At 37.8% G+C, this 26,243-nt stretch overlaps 2 protein-coding genes across 3 annotated transcripts in view; one reads left to right on the top strand and one right to left on the bottom strand.

The window, feature by feature from the left end:
• The first annotated feature begins 547 nt into the window (after nucleotides 1–547).
• On the top strand, nucleotides 548–19,940 carry LOC144194099 (cysteine--tRNA ligase, cytoplasmic-like). Of its 2 annotated transcripts, XM_077712917.1 has the most exons (23): nucleotides 551–659; nucleotides 2,784–3,011; nucleotides 5,254–5,345; nucleotides 6,068–6,156; nucleotides 6,238–6,334; nucleotides 6,875–6,973; nucleotides 7,368–7,517; nucleotides 7,699–7,839; nucleotides 9,304–9,392; nucleotides 9,470–9,591; nucleotides 10,892–11,004; nucleotides 12,390–12,518; nucleotides 12,621–12,750; nucleotides 12,978–13,081; nucleotides 13,176–13,273; nucleotides 13,964–14,153; nucleotides 14,351–14,419; nucleotides 14,770–14,851; nucleotides 15,015–15,095; nucleotides 17,503–17,570; nucleotides 18,506–18,565; nucleotides 18,665–18,748; nucleotides 19,769–19,940. In XM_077712917.1, exons 1-23 carry the CDS (start codon nucleotides 638–640, stop codon nucleotides 19,910–19,912), a joined length of 2,481 nt encoding a protein of 826 aa, XP_077569043.1. In that variant the 5' UTR covers nucleotides 551–637; the 3' UTR covers nucleotides 19,913–19,940. The 2 variants fall into 2 exon arrangements, with proteins under 2 accessions (XP_077569044.1, XP_077569043.1); XM_077712918.1 differs by lacking the exon at nucleotides 2,784–3,011 and having other exon boundaries at nucleotides 548–659.
• The window catches only part of LOC144194098 (DIS3-like exonuclease 1), a 29,637-nt gene continuing 22,431 nt past the window's right edge, over nucleotides 19,038–26,243 (bottom strand). Inside the window, exons 14-18 of the mRNA XM_077712916.1 lie at nucleotides 24,321–24,475; nucleotides 21,458–21,636; nucleotides 21,236–21,381; nucleotides 20,965–21,136; nucleotides 19,038–20,715 (exon numbers count right to left, since the gene is read on the bottom strand). Of these exons, the coding sequence (XP_077569042.1) occupies nucleotides 20,383–20,715; nucleotides 20,965–21,136; nucleotides 21,236–21,381; nucleotides 21,458–21,636; nucleotides 24,321–24,475 (985 nt within the window). The 3' untranslated portion in view covers nucleotides 19,038–20,382. The remainder of the gene's footprint in view (nucleotides 20,716–20,964; nucleotides 21,137–21,235; nucleotides 21,382–21,457; nucleotides 21,637–24,320; nucleotides 24,476–26,243) is intronic.

Raw genomic sequence — 26,243 nt, 5'->3', positions numbered from 1 at the left:
CTTATGCTATTATTGCACCCAGAGACTCGGCGAACACTACACTGCCCGTTTAAAACACAGAAAGGAAATTATTATACAATTGTGATTATGACATTCCACTTTTATTTTTCTTTTGGTGAAAACCACGCTTCACACCACAACTTTGACAAACCAGCATTGCTGAAGAAAAAAGTGGGCATTCCCTGATGCATTTTTTAGGGTTGAATTATCATGGAATGGCAAAAAAGAGGGATATGGTTCATGTTTTGTTGGAGATTGGATGTGTTTTCATAGTGTGTCAGGTCCGCATGATTGTATAATCTTCTAAATAAATAAATCGGAAAATTCTAAAAAAACTACCCTCAAAATAAATTAATTTCTTTTTTTTAATTAATACAATTAAAAACAACCCCAAATTAAATGAATTTGAGAATGGCATAGGCTTTTTAAAAACATTTGTGCAGGCAACACGCTTCCGTATTTATTAAATGTTTGTTTTTTTTCCCGAAAAACTGTCCGACACCGATTTGAGTCCCACTGCTATGTGCTTCGTCGTATATTAGTTCCGAGAGTGCGTATTTACTTCCCGGTCTCTCCTTCCTTACCAACACGTTATTGTTGCATCAGCATCCAGCAACCACAACGTAACGCTGTAATAATGTCTACCACCGGACTGCAAGGTATTTTCCCACTCTATGTAGCCTTCTCTAAAAATATCTGCTAATCTGACATGACATCATGTATGTTATCTTGTTAAACGTGGACATGCTTACTACTTGTTAGTCGTGACACGAGAAACGTACTAGAAAAACCTGAACGTTAATTGTTGTGCGTGTGTATGCATATGAATATATCAGTGGCGGTCTGTGCATTTTCTCGTAGGGTCTTTAACGAATCAATCCAACCCTCAAAAACGATGTTATGGCTATAAAACCTCGACTGCATCTACAGCTGCGACACATAAAAAAATCAATGCACAAAAATGGGGTAAAATCCACTTTCTAACAGCATTTATTGAATAAATACAAATACTGGAGCTTTTCAGACATTACAACCGTACCAGGGGGTGATTTCCCCAGGAAAAGTCTGTGATGGACGTCAATCGCGAAACAGCAAAAAATGCACTAAAATGGGGTAAAATCCACTTTATAGCAGCATTTAGTGATTAAATACAAACACTGGAGCTTTTTAGGTATCAGAACTGGGCCCACAATTGAAATATTATTTAGGAATATAGCCATATTTTACCCACCAAAAATCCTTTTTAACTGTACACAATATCCATCATCCTTTCTTTCTTCCTTCTTTTCTATCGCCATCGAAGCTAATGATGAAGGTCGAGCCTGTCCTGTCATATTTCAGGCATAGACCGTCTTGAAAATGGCCTTAAATCAACACACCAATATATTGGCTCGCTCCATATACAGCTTGGTAGCTCTCATAGTTAGCGCACTGAAAGTGGCGGACACACCCTTTTCCTGGCTGTAAGCTAGGTTTGGAGTTGACCGCCCCTTCTTTATGATGTCCATTTTTTCTGGAAAAGTCAATCTGGAAAAAAGCTTTGTGAGCAAATCTGCAACCAAATCCATTTGTTTTCCTCCGTCTGCCATTGTGGGTGGAGTTTGCGATCTCTGGCTGGCTCACTTTGGCTTTGGTCCGCCTACTAGCCAATCATTGTTGGTGAAAGCCATGAGGTATCCCTCTGCCTGCGAAATGGCCTTGGTGTCACCAAATAAAATTCTGATTGGTTAAAGCAACAGTCTTATCGACACTTGTTTAATGCAGCAGAGCCCGCAGAACTGATTGTGAACGCCTTAAGGCAGATTTGTAACTCTGGCAACAAATAATGGCTGAAATGTGATTGGTTAAATGCTTCAATATGAAAACACACATCTGGAAGCAGTGCAACCAGGGGAAAAAGCAATGAAAGGAAGCTAACAGACAGTTTGGAATTTTGGAGTATTGATGAACAAAATATAATATATGATTCAGATATTTCTTATCTATTATATATATATCCCCTTATTAATGATTACAATTTCCCTTATATATCAATCAACTGGAGTACCCCGGGAAAACCCACACTGGCCGTGTGAGAACATCCAAACACAGTGTGGACCGACCTGGGATTGAACTCTCGACCCCAGAACTGTGACATCGTCTCGCTAACCTCTCGGCCGACGGGCCGTCCCATATGTTTTTTTCGAATAGATTTAAAACTTCACATTGAAATGAAAATGAATCATAGTTATGGTCAAATGTGCTCATTTTATGTTTATTGACTAAACTGTCACTTGAATTCCTGGTAGAAGGGTCTTATTTTTCATATCTGCTTTTTTGGTTTCCTTTGTTTGCCTTCAATTTCATTCTTAAATTCTCATTAGTGGCCACAAAAAATGGTCCAATCTTTTTCATGTATTTATTAACAATGTTCCAAATGATTGCTATTTTTTTCACTTGGACTATATATGGGCCTGTTTATTTCAGTGAATTGGTAATTTAATCAATGCTCATTTTCATTGCCACAATATGCCTTTAAATTGTTGACTATTGTCTAATTTTTTTCACATTAACTTAACATTTGAACAGTTTCCAAGCACATGCTGCATAGGTTTCACAATTTTTTTTTTTTCTGATTTCCCCCATTTGCCCTATCCTTTATCCTCACAGACTAATTATTAAAGACTAAATTCAGATGCTATCGTGACAGGCTTTCAGGGAATACCTGCTGAAGTGTTACTGCTTTTTATAGGCTGGTGCAGCCTAGTCTTATCTGGAATTTGCTTTCCCCCCTTATTTTGCAGCCTTTGAGTATGACTTCCTGCTCCAAATAAAAGAGGATGCTGCTCTGGCAGCAGCACTGAATGACTACCTAAGCACTCGCAGCTACCTGGCTGGTTTCAGCCCTTCACAGGCTGACCAGAAAGCATTTAAGATTCTCTCCAAGCCCCCAGACCCAAAACATGTCCATGCTCGGCGTTGGTACAGGCACATAACCTCAATGCCGCAGGACCTGAGCCCATACAGCAGCAGTGAGTAGACAGTGAAAAACCTGAGAAGGCTAGATGTGAACTATGTGTGGAACTTGCTACTATGGCGAGGTCTTTATTCAGTGAAAGTGGCCGGTCACCCCTGCAGAAACCATTAGCATTTACTTTAAATCAAAATTTTGCTTGCACAGATGAACTGTTACAAACATAATTTCACTTCTCATATCCCCCACCCCAAAGATTCCCCCTGTAGAATTGTGTTTGGATATTTAAATTGTTTCGCTACGTCATGGGTGGCAAATTCCTGTCCTCGAGAGCCGCTATCCGGTCTGTTTTCCATAACTCCCTCCACCAACACACCTGAATCAAATAATCAGGACCAGTGTCAAGTTTCTGGACAGATTGCTGATGAGTTGATCATTTGAATCGGGTGCAGTAGAGAAGGTAGATAGTCGAGTCACAATTTTTACCTCCATATTCATGGTTTTAATAGGGAGTACAAAATGTGTTACTTTGTAGGGAAAATCTTGACAAAATCACATGGTATTTCTGAGATGCTGTATGAATCAAAAGCACATGATTAGGGTCAATATCATAAGTTAATATGCTTGTCTAAATATCAAATTATTAAATTTGACAATAGAAATGAGTATCTTGATGAGAACCTGATGCTTTTTAATGACAGAAATGACAGTTTTCTTACCAGAAGTTTAAGATATTGTGGCCGCTAAATTGCTTCTAATGTCAAAATATTTAGATTTAAATAAATATTTCCTCGTTTTAGCTGTTTATCTTTTCTCTATTTTTAAATATATGACAGCATCAGCCACATTGTCTTACGTTATGGCATTTAAAGTTTTTTTGCATCTTGTTTTTTTATGCGGATATAAGAAAGATGTCAATTCAGTCATCCGCAACAAATATGGCTTGTATGCGAGTAAATACGGTAGTTAATTAAAAAAAAGGTTTTTGACACGTTTTTTTATTTAAGGTATGTTTTATTGTATTTATAGACCAAACCAAACAAACATGACCAAATTGAAGGTAACCATTTTCCTAAAATTTAGGACAAACTCAAGGATTGTCACATCTAGATATAGTGTTTCAATTAAGTCAAATTCTTGATCATACACATACCTGTCAACCTTTGCCAATTGCTCCCCTTATTAATGATTACAATTCCCCTTATTTATCAATAATAAACTGTACAAGTGAACGCGGCAGATATTTGCCCAGAAGGGGGCATTTACGAGTTCCCCAAGGGGACATAGTACGCTTTTTTTGTATGCACTCGATTCAATACGGTGTACAAAATTTGAAATGATTAAAGAACGCATAAAATATGGGAAAAATCTAAAAGTTGACAGTTATGTCAACAGCACTATGGTAACGGTCACAATGCCTGTTTTTTGCTTTAGTGAATAAATTAAAAATGATAAGGAAACTGAGTCATTCATGTCTTTCATTTATTCTGTTGGTTCTCTGGCATGTGGGTTAATTTACTCAGTGTGCTGTGAACTAGTGTGCATAGATAATACTTAAAATGGCCTAATGGAAAAAGAAAAAGGCATTATGAAACAGTCTGCTAAATGACCATACATGACGGAAAATCGGAATTGTACATTAAGGATCTGCCCTATGAACTTAACCTATTTTAATTTCTGACACAAGACAGCGTAATAGTTGTTGGAAAGTTGTCAAGTTCTATGTTTACCCGATTGTGTACATATTCATGTTTACACAGCTGCCAAACTTTAGCCTCCTATGCACTCGCCAAATCACCCCAATGAAACATGTCTTTGCTTGTCTCATTAATTCTGATGGCTCAATGAAAAATGTTATTATATTTTTTGTTAGGCCTCCACTTACAAAATTAATTGATTTTGTAACCTGGATTTTTCATTACTAGAGCAATACTTCATATGTAAATTCTCTCATTTGTTCCACGGGCTTCAGAAAAAAAATACCAACTAAACCCTTAAATAAGCCGTTCAGAAAATGAATGAATAAATGAATGAATGAATGTTTTGTAACCTGAAAATTTCAAATCTAGGGGCATTTGTAAGTAGAGGTACCACTGCATGTACTTTTTTCCTATTTAAAGGGGTTTCAGGGTGGTATTAAGGACCTTTTGAACGGCTAATAAGGGCATTCACATGTGAAATACATCTCTACTTGTGAAAAAAAACATGTTTATGAAACCATGTGCAACAATTTATTTTGTAAATAGAGGTATCACAATTTTTTGCCATCCTGTTTAATACTTTTGACTATCTGGTTTCAGGCAAAGCAAAAAGGCTACAGCATCAATGGTTTCCGCCACCTGGCACAGATGTTCCCCAACTTCGACTCTATAATAGTTTGACGAGAGCAAAGGTATGCTAACACATGACTAGCCTACCTGTTAAGTTTTTCCCGTATTTTATACGTTTTTTGATCATTTCAAATTGTGTACGGCGTATAACATTTATTACGTGGGATTTTTTTTTTTAGGTAAATTTTTTTGTACCCACTCTAATCTGGATCATCCCAGTCACTGGTAGCAGACAAAAACGTAATCCCCAACTGCTAATAGTATTGTCATGGATTATATGCGCACGCGCATTCCCCTATCACCTGTACGCCTTTTCACCATATAAATATAGCGCATCAGAAATCTGTAGACTTAGGAGAGAATTTTAGACTTTTAGGTGCATCCTATGTGGGTAAATATGTGCCGCGTTGCATTTGTAAAAAGGAGAGGGAAAATGCACACTATTTATGGAACTCATCAAAGTAATTAACCGTAGTATTTTTTTCTGGTCCCTCTGAAGACCTGTTTGCCCTGAATAAACCTACCAGTTTCACAAAGCCCTAGGCATTTTTGCTCCAAGAATTATTGGGAGTCTAAAATCTTCCACCACAATAAATTAATGACTCACCAAAGGGTTGGCAATCTAACTACTAAAGGTTTCAAGGGAGATTTGTTTTTGTGTCATTGTCATTGTAATGACAAATAACTGTTGGGACTGTCATTGGCAGAAAAATAGGACCTGTTGTTGATTGACTCCCAACTTGACTATTATCAATATCTAATCTCTCTGATTTCAAATCTTTAGGAGCGTTTTGTACCACAAAATGGCAACAAGGTAACGTGGTACAGTTGTGGGCCAACAGTCTATGACGCATCTCATATGGGACATGCCAGGTAACAGAGCACATTTGAACTGTTCTGCTACCATTCAAATCCCCTTTTATACTGAATTTGTGAATGCTTATGTTTTGCTAGGTCTTACATCTCTTTTGATATTCTGCGAAGGATACTAAGGGATTACTTTAAGTATGATGTCTATTACTGCATGAACATCACAGACATTGATGACAAAGTAAGAATACTCTCACGAATTAAGAACACTATAATTTACACAAACCTATCTTGAGGATTGTTCAAATATACACGGATTTTTGTAATGCTCGTAATAAACTATTCCTAGCTGCGTCTTAAATGTTTACCTTTTGTTTCAAATTTCAGTGTGTTTTAGGATAACGTTTTTCATCTTCTCAAATAGTCTGAGCTGTGTGCAGTAACATTTGCTTAATTCTGTTTGCAATCGGATTAATGCAGCAAAGATATTTCGAATGTTCAGGCTTTTGTACTAGTTCTCTTTTTATAAAAAAAATCATTGGTCAGTCCATTGCGATGGCTGTGGACATATAACAGATATTACCGTATATTGATTGTGTGAGGCAAGGAACATACTGTAACTATGTTATTCCGATCAATCCTGAAAATGAACTGTTTATGGGTTTATGGGCCACTTTACAAAGTGTGTGGCCAAAGTTTTGAGTTCCAAAAATGAGGTGCTTTTAAAAAAGTGCGCTCACCATTTGAAACATTTTTCAATGTTGCTACTCTTATTCTGCAGATCATTAAACGGGCACGTCAGAACTATCTACTAGACCAGTACAAGGAAAAACAACCTGACCCTGCTCAAATCCTGAAGGATGTGCTGACAGCCCAAGTGGTGAGACACTAGAAAAATATGAAAATGTCTTTGGAGTGGCTGTGGTGCGGTTGCAAGAGGTTGTCCGGTGACCGAAGGGTCATCAGTTTGTTTTTTACTTAACTGTTCAATGTTGAAATGTATCCGGGCAAGACACAGAACTTTAAATTTTCTCCCAGTGGGCCAGGCCACGCCTTGCACAGTAGCATCCATCCATTGATGCATCAATATGTGTGCAAGTGGGTGAATGTTAGCCTTGGTAGTGTAGAGGAGCAAGTGCACTGCAGCTATGGTTTACAGCCACAGGTTTGTGTGTGCAAATTAGTGAAGACTACCCTCAAAGAATAATTTAAGCAATTTGAAAATTGTGTCAATGTGGTTGTATGATTTGAAATTTCTTACTCTTCATCCTCAGCCCTTTCAGGCCCGCTTGACCTCAACTACCGACACAGATAAGAAACATATGCTTGAAAGGCTTCACGCCGCCATTATGGGTGCTCTGCAGCCTCTGCAGGCAGCGTTGAAGAATGGGGCTACAAATGATGTGCTTCAACCTCTAAGCCATGTAAGAATTGCCTTCAAAACTTTAAATTAAGGAAACAACTTTGTTTTACATAGTTATTTTCAATTTAATATAGGTATTTTGGCATTTTCATTTTGCATAATCATTTCATATTCTAATACATTTGAATAGATGTATGATGTTTCGGATGAAAAGAGTCACAAAAAGTGTAATTTTCTTCTAGACACTCCTTGAAAAGTCCAAGGACATGTTGTCTGACTGGCTGGATAGTCAGTTTGGGTGTGAAGTCACAGACAACTCAATCTTCTCAATTCTGCCTAAATTTTGGGAGGGAGAGTACCATAACGACATGGCCGCTTTGAATGTAAGTAACAGGAGAATCACGAACCACTAAGTGAATGGCTATGCTTTTCACTATTTCTGGCTGAAGGTCGTGGGGTTGAAGCTAAAATTGCTGGGAGTGTGTTATCATATTTTGCGCAAGGATCACAATGAAGTGTAATCTGCTTATTCTAGGGATGTAGGTATAAGCATATATAGCTAAATCCAGTTTTATTTTTTTGCATCAGGACAGATTAATTTGATCTTATTGATCTCTGTAGGCTAAGAGTTAGCCTGTAGGTGGCATGCCAGGTGACGGAGACGTGAGAAGGCTGCTTATGATCTTTCTTGCCGCATCTTTCTGATGCAAAGATCTCTACGAGCACTAAAGAGAGCATTTTTTTTCCTTTTTTTTGTTTTTTTTGCATTAGTCAGTGCAGAATTAAGGGAAACACAATGGGTCCAAAGCAATGTGTCAGGAGCGGCCCGTTTGTCCCTCCTGGCCTGCCATAGAGGCAGAGCAGCTGGAATCAATCTGTTGATGACTTCTTGAGTTTGTATTTAAACACCAATTAGTTCTATTATCATTGTCGGATCGTTCCTGCAAACTCCTGCAAATTCATGGTTGTCGCTGCGTTGGTTCAAGAGCCATGCAGCCACGCTACCTTTCTCCTCGATATCACTCGTTCTCCTGTTCCCGGTTTGGTTTGGTTTTCCGTCTCACAAGTCCTCGTTGTTTTGTAAGATCCCTTCTAAGTTATTAAAGTTGCTGCTTCAAAGCCAATTGCCTCTCCTCATTCTGCTTACCCGCGACTGGGTCCAAATCCATTCCCGATCGCGCCACGACGACGCGGCACGATCATAATACAATGAAGGGTAGTGCGAAGAATGTTGAATGCAACGTTTGATGACAATATTAAGCACGAAATAATCAAAAAACAAGAGTAGTGTTCGCATGATTGAGCTGGCTCACCAATACGTATAGAGACGCAGGAAGTTAACCTTGAAAGCCGCGGTAAACTACATTAACTCTTTGCCTTTGTTATTGCACAAGAAGGTTTATATTTAGTGTTACATAAGATTAAAACTCTTTTTAAATGTGTGTATAGGATTCTAAGTTAATTTAAGTTCAATTGAATTTTTATGTTATGTTACGAGCGCATCCGTCAAATCCCCCCCATCCGCAAACTCCACATTGTACTGAATAATGTCTCATTTTAGTATTAAACATAACCACTAGTTATTTGTTACTTTGTTATTAGATGGTGAATTACAAACAATAAAAACATTTTTCCATTGTAATACCCTGTTTTCTAACCTTTTTTCAGAGGGTGGGAACGAGTTAATTTGTATTTAGTTATTTCTATGGGAAATGTTGATTTGAGATATGAGTAAATCCACACAATAGTTTAGTCCCGGAATGCATTAGGCTCGTATCTCAAGGTATGACTATATGAATTACTTCAATGTTCAATTACTGAAAGAAAATTATATTTTTGTTTTCCAGGTTCTTCCTCCTGATGTCTTAACTCGAGTTAGTGAATATGTGCCTGAGATTGTGGAATTTGTGGAGAAGATTATTTCAAATGGCTATGGGTAAACACAAGTTTGTTAATGGCTTGTAACTCAACTGTCTTTAATTATAAATGTTAATGGTCAAAATGTTGTTTTAGGTATGAATCAAATAGCTCCGTTTACTTTGACACTGCAAAGTTTGATCAAAGTCCACAGCACTCTTATGCCAAACTTGTACCAGAGGCAGTTGGAGATCAGAAAGCTTTACAAGAAGGAGAAGGTACACAATGGCAAGTTTTGGATGTTTACAGTGTTGATATTGATATCACATACCCAATGTTCTCTCTAAGCTGTGTGCGGAGAGCACAAGAGTAATGCACAATTACATATAGAGCGCACAAAATAAAAACCAACCCTCTGTAACTCAGAGAGGGGCAGTCTGTCACTAATAAACGACAACAAACAGTAATTACGGATAAAACTATGACTAACACTGTGTCCAGCCAATGATATGATGGGGTTCACGTCAGGTGTGTTTACTTCCGCGGCATGAGTAAATGTTAACGACATTAAATACGTGCGTTAGTTACACGTCATGCATAGGTGCCGGTCTGTAGTAGGTTAGCAAATAGCTAACGGTTCAGTGGAGGTGTTGTCAAACCTTTATCATGGCGAAACAATTCAGCTGTGGCAGACCCTCTCAACAAGCCAAAGTGAAAAAGAAATGCAGTTCTTTTAAGATGGTCGGAGTATGTGCAAATAGAAGAACAAGTGGTGAAATTGGGTGAGAAATATCTGCTCTTTAAAACAGGCAGCAAAGCTAAAGTGGTGAGCGAATTTTCCGATGGAAAAATATTGCATACAATTTTGAACACAAAAAACTGAAGCAAAGTTCTGGTGCGTGTTATACATGAATCCCGGTTAATTACTGCCCTCTGCCAGTGAAAAAGTCCCCTCTGCAGCCGTTATGTTTGATGGGAAACGTAAAACCAGTCTTTGTCCACCAGATGGTGATAATCTACCTTCTTTTAAAAAGCCAGCCCTCTCCAAATAACCTTCAGCAAGTTTATAGGGTAATAAGGGTAACAATAATTTTTAAACAGTCGCTCCAAGGAAATGAGTCTGCTCAGGGAGCACTATCCTCCCTCAAGAAGAATGGAATCAATTGTTTGTTAAACCTGATGATGATGTGAAAAATAAGGTAACATTTAAATCAGATTTCTATATATTCTAGGACATTTAGTAAAATGTTTCATTCATAGATATTAATCATTACATTTTATTATGACTAGATCATGTATGGGTAGTAGACATGCACCTGCTTCTGGCCGGTGGGATGCTGTGTGTGCCCATAGTGAGCATTTATAATCTTGCTCATACTGGTCCTCAGTGTGCTCAGGGAGGTTGTTTGTATGCCCAGACATATTAAAATTTAGAGGGAACATTGGACGTACCATAAAATAGCTTGGTTGAACCGACTATAGCAGTTTTCAAAAGCTTGACACACAATGTACATGTGGTGGTAAATTGGATCTCTGAGCATCATTACTAATTAGTTTTTATTTTTATTGTTTTCGAAGGAGACCTCAGCATTTCTGCTGACAGATTAGGAGAGAAAAAATCACCCAATGACTTTGCTTTGTGGAAAACATCAAAGCCCGGAGAGCCTTCGTGGGACTCTCCATGGGGAAAGGTGACTTGAGACTTACACTACAAGAACAATTTTGAGCCCTCATAATTGCACCACATCAGACTACTGCTCTAAAATGTCTTCTTTGTTTTAGGCCATGCCCATACCTAGAAGCGTATTTTCCAAAAATATTTCTTTCTATAATTTTCTCATCTATACATATATGCATATTTTTGCTAATGAAAACCGGTTTCTAAAAAGAAGCCAATGCTATTGGTAATTTTCAAAATGCTAAAAAGCAATACAGTCTTCCCTCGATTATCGTGACTTTATTCATCAGGAATTCACTTCTTTGGGATTTTTTAATGTACAGTGTTCCCTCGCTTATCGCAGTTAATGTGGACCGGGACCATCCGTGATAAGTGCATTTCCGCGAAGTAGGGATTCCCCTTCAAAAATGCTTAATTTGAATTTAATTCCAAATATATATATATATATATATATATATATATATATATATATATATATATATATATATATATATATATATATATATATATATATATATATATATATATATATATATATATATATATATATATATATATATATATATATATATATATATATATATATATATATATATATATATATATATATATATATATATATATATATATATATATATATATATATATATATATATATATATATATATTATTTTATTTATTTTACTCCCCTGTATACAGTACACCATATAGAATACGGGTAGAGAGAGTGAAATTCATGTTATAACAAAAAAACTGTAAAATATGTTGTTTCAATGTAATATATTTTTTTTTTTTTCAAAAAAAAAACCGCGAAGCTCTGAGTCCGCGATAGCTGAACCGCGAAGTAGCGGGGGAACACTGTTTTTTTTAAATAAAAATGTGAAAATCCATGCTGAAACAGAGTTTGTCTCCTATCTCAAGATAAATGTCTGATCTACATTAACCTCAATATTTGAGGGATTAATGTATATTATTTATATTAGTTGATTTTCATTAAATATTCATCTTTAAAATTGAGTTTTTTTGTGACATCTATGGCCTGTTCTTACATTAATAGCAGCTTGGCAACATTTTTAGGGTGGGATGGGCTTTTAAATTATTTCACAAATGGCCTCGAGGTTTTCATTCTAACTACTCAAGTGAAAAGCTTTTCACCAATCCTGTTTTAGCAGAAACCTTATTGGTTAAACTGTCTGTGCTGGATTGGTTAAAACAAATACCTGCACCCACTACTAGCCTTAAGGACCAGTTGGGACACATGCTTCCCAGCATACTTTTCAATGGGCCTTTTCTGGAAACTCTTCTGTAGCCTTATACAGGTCTAATTGTGAGAAAATAACATGCAATTGAATAAGCTCTGACGATAACAAAGACTTTCATTGTGAATGTTTGAAATAGGGAAGGCCTGGCTGGCATATTGAGTGTTCAGCCATGGCTGGCTCCATCCTAGGGGAGTCTATGGATATTCATGGTGGAGGCTTTGATCTAAGATTCCCTCATCATGACAATGAGCTGGCTCAGTCAGAGGTATACAGTGAAAACCTTGTATCATCCTTAGGAAATAGACAACGGCTGTCTTCCACTGTACTCTGACCAAAGAGTTCTACTTTGTGGTTTTATATTTTCTAGGCTTACTTTCAGAATGATAATTGGGTCCGTTACTTCCTGCACACTGGTCACCTGACAATTGCAGGATGCAAGATGTCCAAATCGCTGAAGAATTTCATCACAATCAAGGAAGCGTTGGCAAAAAATACAGGTACGTTTGAATGGGAGACACCAAACACAAACCTTTTAAACTGCAAAAACTCTATTTGATTGCCACAAGGGTTCTGTACTCTTCAGAAGGGGACCCAAAACTCTTTTTAGACCTTAGCCTTAGAGATTCCCAGATCTCACCAATTGAGGTTAATTTTTGTTGTTGTTGTTATATGTAAAATGATTTTATTTCAATTGTCTAACTACTCTTCCTGGTTGTTATTGCAGCTCGCCAGCTCCGTCTGGCTTTCTTAATGCATTCATGGAAAGATACCTTGGATTACTCCCCCAACACTATGGAATTAGTTGTCCAGTATGAGAAGTTCCTGAATGTATGTGATACTCACAAATGGATAGCTCAAGGAAATCAATGTTTATTTAAAATATATTTTTTTAATGTTTTATGTTCTTCGTTTTGTACAACAGGAGTTCTTCTTGAATGTAAAGGACATTTTGCGTGCACCTACTGACATCACTGGGCAATTTGAAAAGTGGGATGCAGCGGAAATAGAGCTTAACAAAAGGTAGGTGAGAAGAAAAGCCCTTTTTGCAAATAGAAGTTGTGTGGGTATTAATAACAGGGAACGCTTATTCATTTTATTCGCATCAATAATTTGAAATAAAGAACTCCTTGACGACAAACACAGGTCAAAAGAAAGTTGTTGTCGTTGAGCCTCAAAGCGTTAGTAAAGCAGGGCGCGTCAAAATAAAATAACGGATGCACGTAATGCATTTAGGTTTTGCGGGATTTCATTTCTAGGGTCTTATTTTTTTGTATAATGGGATGGTCATTTACAAATCAAAGGGTTTCGTAACCTGATATTTTCCTACCTCGAAGCAATCGTAAGTGAAGGTATGTCTATCAGTTAGTTGAACATAGTCATTTGCAATACATCTATTGTTCTTATTTACCTGCAACACAATGTCCCAACTTCAATTGATTTAGGATTGTACATTACTTGCTGGCTATGCTATGCTGTGCTACAGTTTGAAAGATACAAAACGTACAAAACATACATTAGATGTCATGGTGATCGTGAAAATTGGCCTTCAAAGTGACCTTGCACAAGACACGACAGGACAACTGTAATTTGAATTTGTGACATTGACTTCTAGGTGCAAAAAGTATGATTCTTCTGATTTACTGTATGCTGTATTTGTCCCAAATGAGGTGTATATATAATAATATTCATTTTTTTGTAAATTGTTTGTAGTTTTTTTGATCGGAAGTCAGCGGTCCATGAGGCACTGTGTGACAATATTGACACCCGAACAGTCATGGAGGAAATGAGGCAGCTGGTTAATCAGAGTAACAGCTACATCGCCAGTAAGAAAAGTGCCAAAGTAGGACCAAACCGGATGCTAATAGAAAGTATCGCCATATATCTCACCAAAATACTAAAGGTAAGAAGATTAGACTCTTGTGAAAGACCATTTATACCAAAGCAAAAATGTTGTATGTTACAGTTATTGAGTTAAATTAATTGTTTTTCTATCATTTAACATTACAAAGATCTTAATGTTATTATCCACGTCAGTCTGACAAACTTCTGAAATGATTTTCTGATCTGTTCTTTTGAAAAATTCTTCATGTCTTTTAGATATTTGGTGCAATTGAAGGATCAGAGGCCATTGGTTTCCCATTAGGAGGACAAAGAGAGAATGTTGATGTAAGATATCCTTTTTTTTAGGTGAATATGCCTGGTAGCATTATATGAATTAGCAACTAATGATTATTATCATTATTATTAATATATGCACCTTCATCAATAAGGTTGCTGACTGTTCCCCTGTAAAGTTTGTGTTCATAAGTCTTTGAAATTTCTGCTGAAATTGTTTTTTAGTTCTACATTTACATTTTGAATGAGAGATGAGAGTTTTGTCAAATTACACTCCTGTATACTACTATATCATTTGTAAATACCAGAAAAAATACAGCAAATTGTGCTAATTGTGCTAATGATCATTTAAAAAAAAAAAACAAAGATACTGATAATTTTGTTTTTGTTGACTTTATTAGCTGGAGAGCACAGTCATGCCTTACGTCTCGGTCCTTTCTGACTTCCGAGAGCAGGTGCGAAAAATTGCCAGACAGCAGAAGGGTAAGGACCTCTGCTCTTCTGTACTTTATTTGGTAAAATGTTTATTGGGATTTTAAAGTCCTTCATAAAATCGTTTTTAATATATTTTGTATTTTTTCCACTATCGCATTATTATTTTTATTTTTTTTTTTAATCTTTTTTTTTTTTTCATCCTTACCTACAGTCATGGATTTGTTGCGGCTCTGTGATGATATCCGTGATGTTACGTTGCCGGAGTTAGGTGTTCGATTTGAGGATCATGAAGGTAATTTCTAATTTGTTTAGTTGCACTAATGGTTCACGTATGTACAAGTACTCTGTTAAAACTGTTAACAAATTTGGTGGGGGAAAAAAGGTAAAATTACAGTTGAGTGGAGGTTCATGCCCTCAAAATTGTAAACCCTAACCCTTTGACCTGCTAGCTCAGGGGTGTCAAACTCCCTTTGGTCTGCGGGCCGAATACAGCTTAATTCGAGATCAAGCGGGCCGGACCAGTAAACTCATTGGAAAATTATATAGAACTAACAATAAGCCCACTCTTTTCCTTTGTATTAGTCACTAATACTAATAATTAGTGCAAATAAAGAGTAAATTTTCAAAATTTTTATTATCAGAATTTTCCTTTTACATTATGAACAATATACTATGAACAAGAGAATAACATAAGAACATAAATAAAGTATGTGCAATTTTAACAACACTTTTACACAGTTAAACATATATTTAAGTGTGTTGTACATAAAAATGATCACGGAAATAGTAACAATGTTCCAAAAAAATTTAGTACCAGCCTTGTGGAACTTAAAAACACTGTTTTTCAACATCTGGAAAGCAATTTGAACAAATGAATAACTTTCACAGCAATTATGTTGTCTGCATGTACTGAAACACTGCGCCCCTAGCGGATAAAACAAGAACTACAAATTTTAAAGAAAATTCATATTTTTTTTATACAATGCAGCTTTCTTCCCCGGGTCGTACCAAACCACCAGACGGGCCGGATCCGGCCCGCGGGCCGTATATTTGACACCCCCGTGCTAGCTGTTGGTTTCACATAGTCTTTTAAATCATTTAAACATAGTAAAAACCTAAACTTAGTAACACAAATCTGTGTTTAACTCATAACTATGTTCACAATATCAAAATGAAACTTTCAGAAATTATATACTAGTGGATTGCCCACTGTCACATCAAACATGGTCATATTTTTGACAAGCATAGTTAAAAACTGTTTTTTGCACCTCAATTGCAACACTCAGGTCTTTATTAAAAGAATTACAAAGCCTGCAAGCCTGACACCAGGTCAGTGGAAATGCACAACTTCCACCCACTAGCAGCAAGAGGTAAAATTACACAATATAAAACAAAATAGGAATATAAATCATACATGCATTGTTCTAACATTAAAGTTTTATGAGAAACTAACAAAAGAAAACCAAGAACCATATCTTTAATTGGTGAAGATAAATAGGTTAGGTTAGGTTAGATTAAATTAGATTAACCTTTATTCATCCCGTATTCAGGAAATTCAACTTGTTGCAGTTGCAAACCCAGACAGAAAAATACATTGTAGACCTAGATAAAGCTGGAACCACACACAGGAAGCCCACACAAGGTGGGGACCTTCTGCAGACTGAGACTGAGGTTGAAAATATGCAAAATCACTCTTCCAAGATGATCCGCAGATTCCCTCAGTAGTGTGGAGCTGATCAACAGGACTGGTAGCCTTCCTTGCTTAAATGTTTCCAAAAAACACCCAGGACTAGCATCGAAAAGCTAAACTGAGATAAGACAATTACTGCCCCTCACACGCGACGGGTGCAGGTCGTGAAAACATTAAGTAAAAGGTGTAAAGTACAAAGTGAAATATAAAGGAAAGTATTAGTAAATATTAAAATGTAATAAAAAAGATAGACAACTGTAAAAAACAGAAACGAGTAAGAGCGGATGGAGCTTCTGCCACCAGCTGCCAGTTGAGTGGCGCCATCTTGAAAATAAGATCACTTTGTTGCAGTAGCAAGAACAGATGCAGACACAGGAAAAGACATTGTACAGCTAGATAAAACTGGAACTACACACACAGTTAGACTGAGACTGAGGTTGAAAATATGCAGAATCACATTTCCAAGCCTATCTTCACAATCCGTCAGTAATCTGGAGCAGAAGAATCAACAGTAACAGAGTACAACACTCCTGACACTAACTTGGCGGCCTGATAAGCGTCGACTGCAGAGAGATCTCACTTTTCCCATAATAATAGATGGAATGATTGATCTGAAGCGTTGCTTCTTCTCCCGGAACTTTTGTCCAGCTCCCAATTTCCAGCTGCATTGAGGTGTTGCTCCTTCTGCTGCGTTCACAGCTGATCATGTGTATTACAGCGGAGGCATGGCCGAATGGTTCCAAAAATGAACAAGCAGAAAGAAACTAAGGCCATCGAACAAAGAAAGTTGTAAAACATTAAAGTAAAACATACGAAATACAAAAGAAAGTATTAAGAAATATTAAAATCAAATAAAGATGGAAAGGCTATTAAACACAAAACAAGTAGGCAGATACGGGGGGAAAAGAACCAATTTTGCAAAAAATGGAGTTCAGCAAAAATGGAGACTATTCTAAGCACTTATGAGTTTTATAAATCTTGTTAATTATGTACATTGACTGTGTTGCAGGACTTCCAACCGTGGTAAAACTGGTGGACAAGGAAATTTTAATGAAGGAACGGGATGAGAAGATCAAGGTAAGGAGAAGAGGTTGTGCACTTTCACATTTCACTCTGACTGGAGACTATTTTTTTTCTCCTCAGTTTGCCTAAAAATTTTTCACACTGCACAAAAATGAGTTTAAACAACCAGAACGCTCAGACAAAACTCCTATTCTGTCATTTTAGTGGATAATTGAATTCTGCATTTGAATTTCTACGCTGACAGGCCACAGTGTGCAGCCCGGTGGAAAAGTGGTTAGTGTGTAGGTCTCACAGCTCTAGGGTCTTGGGTTCAAATCCAGGTTACGTCCACCTGTGTGGAGTTTGAATGTTCTACCTGGACTTGTGTGGGTTTCCTGTGGGTACTCCGGTTTCCTCCCACATTCAGCTGGAAATGGCTCCAGCACCCTGACATAGCAGTTCAGAAAATGAGATAAGACAGGCCATACCTTTTTGTAAATAACATGAATAGTATGACAGAATAGTGAATAATATGACAGAATACTTCTACCAGGCAGGACGAAAGTAAGCGATGAGATTTGGTTGGTTAATAATCAAAACTTTTGTATTGGTGAATCGATAGCAAACAAATTACAGTGGTACCTCGACATACATGCACCACGACATGCAATCATTTCAAGATAAGAGAGGCTGGTATGTTTGCTATGCCATAAAGGGCTGGCAGTGGGCATTAGGAATTAGGACATCATTCAAAGACATTTCAACCCAATCACACTAATGAGCCACTCAAGTTTTTTTTTCAGGAAAACATGTCTAATATTTGCAACACCATCTCATTTTCTTTTGCTTATCTGAGCTATAAACAATAAACATTTTTATTTATTTTAACAATGGCCTTTCTTCCCTCTGTCACACAGTAATGGAGTTGTTTAAAGACACGTTTATTTTTTTAATGGTGAAAAAATCTGTTATGGAGAATACGAAAATAAGGCGTGAACTATTGTTTGCAGCTAGAGGAAGAAAAGCAAAAGAAGAAAGCAGAGGCTGCCAGGAAGAAAGAAGAACAGGAGGTGCGCATTGAAGCTTTTTCATTTAATGAATAGCTAAAAAGATATTTTATACTGGAAATTTTCATGTTTTATTTCTTTTTTCCATGGCATTCTTTTAAGATGGCCAAGCTTGCCAAAATGAAGATCCCTCCATCTGAGATGTTTCTTTCAGAAACCAACAAATATTCCAAATTCGATCAAATGGTAATGCATTTTGAATTCTATGAAACAATGGCATCAAAAAACTTCACATTCAAAATTTCAGATATACCTATGATGGCAAAATCAGGCGCATAAAATAAACTTCTAATAGTGATCCTTTGCATCTACTCAATTTTTTTAAATTATTAAGATGTTAATTTTTTTGCCCACCATCTTTAAACATTTAGTGCATCTTAGAGCTTGAACAAGGTGATTGGCCAAAATCCATATGCCTGAATCAAGGTTACAGCTTATATGCGCACAAATTAGACTTCACAAATACAAGACAATATGGCCGATACGGTCATTTATTTCAAAGTAGAGAAAAGATAAACAGATACAACACTTAAAAGTTTATTTTGACATCTACAAATGAAATTCAAGACAAAAATAAAAACCGTATTTTTCATAAAATGTGAAAAACTCACTTAATTTGTGCCTGCCACTGCTCACTCAGGGCACCGCAATCTTACCTTCGGATGACAAACTAGACTGCTATGGACACACTTCCTGCTGACGTAACTTTCTTTTTTAGTTTGTCTATGTGCGGGCAACATCCTTTGGGAATGTGCAATCCAGCAGACAATCCTTTCGATTAATATAGAAATACCAACATTATTTTTCTTAAAGATTTTCCCTTTAAAGTAATGCATTATAATCCCTATTAAAACCATGAATATGGAGGTGAAAATTATGAATCAGGGGGCATCTTACACTAGAGGAAATATAAAATTCAACAATTTTAAGGCAATTTTAACCTAGTAGGTACCTGGCATCTACGTGTGGACATCACATTTTTACAGAAAGTACATCATGTAAAAAGATAATGCTTTGTTTTTACACTCACCGGGTCCCATGTAGGCTAAATATCAAATAGTACAAGAATGCACGCCTTGCAAAACTTTGGGTCTTAGGAGGTTCAGGGTACGGCTAATACGCAGAGGCGGCTAATATGTGAGAAAATACAATATGACAAATGTTTCGTGATGAGCAGATCAATGACATTTCTCCATCCTTTCACAGGGCTTCCCAACTCATGATATCGAAGGGAAGGAACTCAGCAAGGGTCAAGAAAAGAAACTACGTAAACTCTTTGAAGGTCAAGAGAAACTACATAAAGAGTATCTTCTGAGTCAAAGGGTGCCATCAGGGGAGGTCAAAAATTAATTAAATAAAATTATTTTTCTAACTTAAATCTCAAATCTGTTTGACTTTTTCTTTTCAAGGCATTAATTATCTGTTGTTATCCATTCAGAATTTTTGTGCAAAATGCTCATAAGATGTTTTGAAAATGTTTCAATTTGGGACTACTCTCTGTAAAACAATATTAAGAGTATGAGTGAATTTAATAGTTTATTGTCTCATTTTTTTTCCAATTTTCATTTTCCAATTACCTAATTGGCTACCATTGACTTAGTTGTTTTTTGAGAAACAAAAACAATTTGTGTAATTTTGGTTTAAAAGTAGTAGACCATGCCATTTTAGTCTAGTCTTAAGAAAACTTCTGTTAAATGACTATTTTCCTCCCACATAGTCCATAGTACGTACTACCAAATGGCCCCTCTATGTATCACTGTCAGATGTTAAAAATCTTAGTCTTTTTGTAACAAAATTAGGTTTGAAAGACATTATTGCTCTCAGTCCATTGAGTTATTGAGGCATGTGTCAGTCTTTAAGCATTCCAAGTCCATGAGTGAAAGCTCATGTATCTTCTCCAAGAGTAAGTACAGGTTTGGGCTTTTGCTTTGACAGAACTCTTGCTCCTCTTTTGTAAGTTTGGGCCGTCGGGTTGCCTTCCCTTGAGCTTGCTGGGAGGCTTCTTCAGCTAAACGAACCACTTCCTGAACCAGCTGGCTGCGAGCGTGTGACTGAGTCTGATGGGGTGCTTTGCTTTGGTGCGGTCGGTTGCAGACAAGCTCAAGGGAGACGCTGTCTGCATGGCAACGTGACGACTGAACAAAAATCCGAACCTGCGGGAGGCAGAATGTGCAAAATTTCCCTCAATTAAAAATATAGGTGAAGAAACGAGCCCTAACACAATATTCTGGGTGGGTTATTGATGTGTTTATATTATGTATATGTGTATTGGTTGTGTTAAAAGTATTCATAAAATGAGACTTAATATTCTACTCAATTGTTGAAATGCTGTAAATGATCATAGCTCAATTTATGAGACTTTTTGATAAGCCTTTAAATATCAAAGGTCTCTCGTGACTCACAGTGACGTGGTTGAACAACCTAAAGGTTGTGGATCCAATGGTGGACGTGGTCGTGATGTGGTCTGAATAGCGATGCACAGAACCACTCTGCCACTCACAGCGACAGTCCGGTCCCGCAGAGAGCACCTGACCCTCACGGTTTTTCAAGTAAACAGGCCCCTTGATGCCGTACCTATACGAAACAAATGTTAGCGTTTCCATATCTGCTCATTTTACATGAAACTATTCCCTATTGAAGTGACATCAAAAACATAATGAAGTGAAAACTCACAGCGGAACAAAAGCCAAAACGCCGTTGTCTCGAATGGCGTAAATAACAGCATCGGTCACGCAGCACAGGTCAGTGCCAGGGTCTCGTTCTTTGAAGTACAGACACTGAAACAACTCAGTGGACAGCTTCTGCGCCTGTTGGGCTGCCTGCAAACATCACCTGACCGTCAAAACTTAAACGTGTACCACAATTTATAAAATGGGATGACAGAGAACAACTGACCCTGTTCTTTTTGTTGATGTGATGAGCCAACTCGTCTAGTTCCTTGTTAGTAGCTAGTGCTTTAGTAGGGCTCCGCCCCTTATCAACATCAATGGCCGCTGTCAGAAGGCGGTGGACCACCATGTCGGCATAGCGGCGAATAGGTGAAGTGAAATGTGTGTAGTGATCCAGTGCCAATCCTGGAAATTAGAATACTATGTATCAGCCTGTCATCAGCGATGCTAATCATACTCATTAACGCATTTTTTTAGTCACAAGTAATCTAACGCGCTGCTATTTTCAAACCAGTAATTAGTACATTTGCAATATTTTTTGCACAAAAAGACACACCTTCAGACTGGCTTATCCTAAAATTTGCACATCGGATTACAAGAGACAGTAGTAGTAACAGTTGGAAAGAATTGTGTTATACATCCACTAGATGGAGCTGTAGTAGTAGTGGGTTGTGCTATAGAGCCTAAATAGGGCTGTAGTGGTAGTACAGTAATCCCTCAAATATCGCGATTAATGTAGATGTCACGTCTATGACAACGATGTGGTGAGGAAAGATGGAAGTAGACCCAATTGCAGGGAAACATGCATGGATGAGGGAAGTAGTGCTAAAACGAAAACTTGAATAACTTAGGCAGGTTCTTTATGGAAAACACGGGGAAGCGAGGAACGAGGTACTTGGAAATTGAAACGAGGAAATGTGTTAACATGGCAGGGTAAAGCAGACGACAATCTGGTTTATATAGACCCACATGGGTTGACAAGACAATTAGGCACCTGTTAAACCCATGAGGGAGCAAGCCGTGGATACACCAGGTGAGAGAAACGACAGGTGAACACAAAGGGGCTATCAGTCAGACAAGACACCAAGGGGGAAAAAGCATAACAAAAACAATCAAACCTAACAGTAGAACAGACATAATATAATACAGTCGAACCTTGTGATACGACCACTCGTCATACAACATTCTTGTCTTATGACGAAAATTTCAATCGAATAATTCGCCTGGGATACGATCAAAATTTCGTGATGTGACCAAGACAGGTGGCCATGGCACTGTGTTTTTTGCATCTCTTTCGTATATAAAATATTTCTACAACCACTGGGCGGACTTTGCATTTCCACACCCGCCCGCTTTTTACCCCGCGTTGGTAACATTTATATACCAGGTAAACAATATGACTATGGATCGGCAGAGTTCTGCAAAGAAAAGGCGCCCGTTGACAATGGACACAAAATGCGAAATAATTGAAAAATATGAGAGTGGGGTACGTGTTACTGAGATCGCTAGGCAGTACGAGAGGAATACGTCAACCATTTTCACCATTCCAAACAACTCTTAATGCGTTCGTTTTGAAGACTCCAGCAAAACGTTCGGGTGGGGTCAACCCGTAGAACTAAGGTAAAAAAAGATTAAAACAAAATTAGAATTCAGTTTTGTGTGATGTTGTTTGCATGTTTAGAGTCCTGATGGATGTTGGAAAAAAACTGTCCTTAAGCCTATTTGTTCGTACTTTGTGAGACCTGTAGCATCTGCCAGAGGGCAGAAGCTGGAAGGTTGTGACCAGGGTGTTATTTACCCAGCAGCAGATGGAAGAGGATAGTCTAAGGTGGGAGAGTTTGTCAGTCAGAATGTCCGGTATTACAGTGTTGAAGGCTTAGCTATCGTCAATGAAAAGCATCCTCACTCAATTCATTTCCCATGGTGCTCCAGGTGGCTCAGTGCTGTGTGTAGAGCAATGGCGATAGCATCCTCAGTGGATCTGTTTGCTCTATAAGCAAACTGGTGAGGGTCAACTGAGGGAGGGATTGTATTCCTGATATGCTGGGCGACCAACTTTTCAAAGCACTTCATGATCACAGGTGTGAGTGCAACAGGCCTACAGTCATTCAGGCTGTAAATGGTCGGCTTTTTGGGCACAGGGATAAATGGAGGCAGATTTCAGGCAGGATGGAATGATGGATTGTACATCGGGAAATTTGAGATAGGAGTAAAATTTTGAGCAAATATTTACCTTGAGATATGAGCCAAATTTTGATATACGAGCATACAGAGGCTACTTATGAGAACATCATCAGAGCCCGCTCGCCATTACGAGAGGAGTATACTATTTCCCGTTGAAAAGTGGTCGCGCGTTATCTGTAAGGACATTTGTGCGCATAATTTTCGGAATATTTTAAAGGGAATCCAAAAGCAAACAACCCTCCATAGGTTGCAGGTGAAACTCAGGTTGGAGGTGGGGCAAATAGAGCCAACGCGGGAGAAGAAAGGTATAAAAATGTAAAATAATAATTAGAATTAAGTTCTGTGTAACGTTAGATTAAACTTTCCATCCCATCCAATTTCTTAAAAAAAAAAAAAAAAGTTATGTTCCGAGCGCGTTGCCGTGCAAAAAGTCTCTCCCTTGTTCTCCCTCTCTCCCTCTCGCATGTTCTCCCTCTCTCCCTCTCCCCCTATCCCTCTTTCCAAGGTTGAGCAATTTTTCACATCTGGTTTTAATCTCACACCTCGGTAAATATTTAGAAAGGTTATTTAATATTTATTTCATTTATATGTGTGTGTTATAACATTGGTTTGATTAATTGAAGCCTTTGTGTGGAATAAATATTTAAAAAATAGAATAGAGAAAGAGGCAACTTCCGTTTAACATCAATGTATACGTTGAGCACGCTCAATATAACTGAAAAAACATGTTATCTAGGTTTGTTACTTTTAAAATGTAGTCAGTCATTTATTTAGCTAAAATACTCCTCAAAAAAGTAATTTGAAATCCAGAAGATTACTTTTCATAAGTCACTGAGGCAACAGTACCTGCTATTTACTGTAATATCCAACAACTATGCTACTTATTAAGAGAGGCAAGGGCATACCGTAGTGGTAGTACTGATCTTGGGAAATAGCGCCAGTGGAGCAATAGAGTGCTTGAGACATGGCTTGAGTGGCCATCATTCTCAGCAGCTTGTTGAGAAGTGGGTCTTGTGGGTCCACAGCCTCGTCCAGAGAGTCAGCTAACGCCTTATTTGACCTATAAAGTGAAATGGAGGAAGAGTGGCATTGTTGATCCGTATTCATAACAACTGTGAGGCAGTTGTGCTAACCACTCATTCACCGTGTCGTCCAAGTAGGGCATCTACAGTTGTGGTCAAAAGTTTACATACACTTGTGAAGAACATAATGTCATGGCTCTCTTGAGTTTCCAGTTATTTCTACAACTCTGTTTTTTTTCTCTGATAGAGTAATTGGAACAGATACTTTGTCACAAAAATATTCATGAAGTTTGGTTCTTTTATGACTTTATGGGTTAACAGAAAAAGTGTTCAAATTTACTGGGTCAAAAATATACATACAGCAACACAAATTAGCAATTTTGGTGACTTAGAAAGTTGTGTCAGTGAAATGAGATTCCTAGCATGGCCTCTTAACTTCTTGTGAGTGATTATGAGTGATTACAGCTGGTGATTTCTCTGAGGCCATTTAAATAGGACTCAATGGATGCAAACACCCATAAATGCTGGGAAAGTCAAAGGAGCTCAGCATGGATCTGAAAAAGCGAATGATTGACTTGAACAATTCAGAAAAGTCACTTTGAGCCATTTCAAAGCAGCTGCAGGTCCCAAGAGCAACAGTACAAACAATTGTTTGTAAGAATGAAGTGCATGGCACTGTTTTGTCACTGCCATCATCAGGGAGAAAATGCAAGCTATCACCTGCTGCTGAGAGAAAATTGGTGAGGGCAAAGATTCAACCGAGAATCAACAAAAAGTAGATCTGCCAAGAATTAAAAGTTGCTGGAGTGTCAGTGTCCACAGTCAAGCGTGTTTTGCATCTCCATGGACTGAGAGGCTGCCGTGCAAGAAGGAAGCCATTGCTCCAAAAGCGGCACCATAAGGCTCGACTGAAAATTGCTGCTGATCACATGGACAAAGATGAGACCTTCTGGAGGAAAGTTCTGTGGTCAGAAAAAAACAAAAATCGAGCTGTTTGGCCACAATGCCCAGCAATATGTTTGGAGGAGGAAAGGTGAGGCCTTTAACCTCAAGTACACCATGCCTTCCGTCAAGCACGATGGTGGTAGTATAATGCTGTGGGGCTGTTTAGCTGACAATGGAACTGGTGCTTTACAGAGAGTAAATGGGATAATGAAGGAGGATTACCTACAAATTCTTCAAAATGATCTAAAGTCATCAACCCGAAGTTTTAGTCTTGTGCTCAATTGAGTGTTTCAACAGGACAATGACCCAAACACACATCAAAAGTGGTAATGGAATGGCTAAATCAGGCTAGATTTAAGGTTTTCGAATGGTCTTCCCAAAATCCTGACTTAAACCCCATTTAGAAACAAGTCCATGTCAGAAAGCCATCAAGCCATTTTTGCACGGTAAGAAGCTCGCTTAATAACATAAACAAATTTAAATGAACTTGGATTACGATGCAGACACTCAAAAATAAGTATAATCTAACTTTACACTAAACTTAATTCTAATTTTGTTTTACATTTTTATACCTTTTGTTCTTCCAGCCGGGCTGGCTGTTTGCCCCACCTCCACCCTGATTTTCTCTATCGATGAGCTGTTTGCTTTTGTATTCCCTTCAAAATATTCCAAAAATGATACACACAAATGTCCTCACAATGGGATAACGCACGACCACTTGCCAACGAGAAGTAATATATACTCCTAGTACTAGCGATCGCTACGCCAATTGCGCAGATGCAACAAAAAGACGCACTACAAGGATAAACAGCCTCTCATGTCTTGGCCACCTGGCTTTCTCATATCTAGAGATAATTATTT

This window comes from Stigmatopora nigra, chromosome 3, assembly GCF_051989575.1.
Source record: "Stigmatopora nigra isolate UIUO_SnigA chromosome 3, RoL_Snig_1.1, whole genome shotgun sequence".
In the NCBI taxonomy this organism is placed as follows: Eukaryota; Metazoa; Chordata; class Actinopteri; order Syngnathiformes; family Syngnathidae; genus Stigmatopora; species Stigmatopora nigra.
Note: the sequence above shows the minus strand (reverse complement) of the source record. Positions and strands in the feature narration are given on the sequence as shown.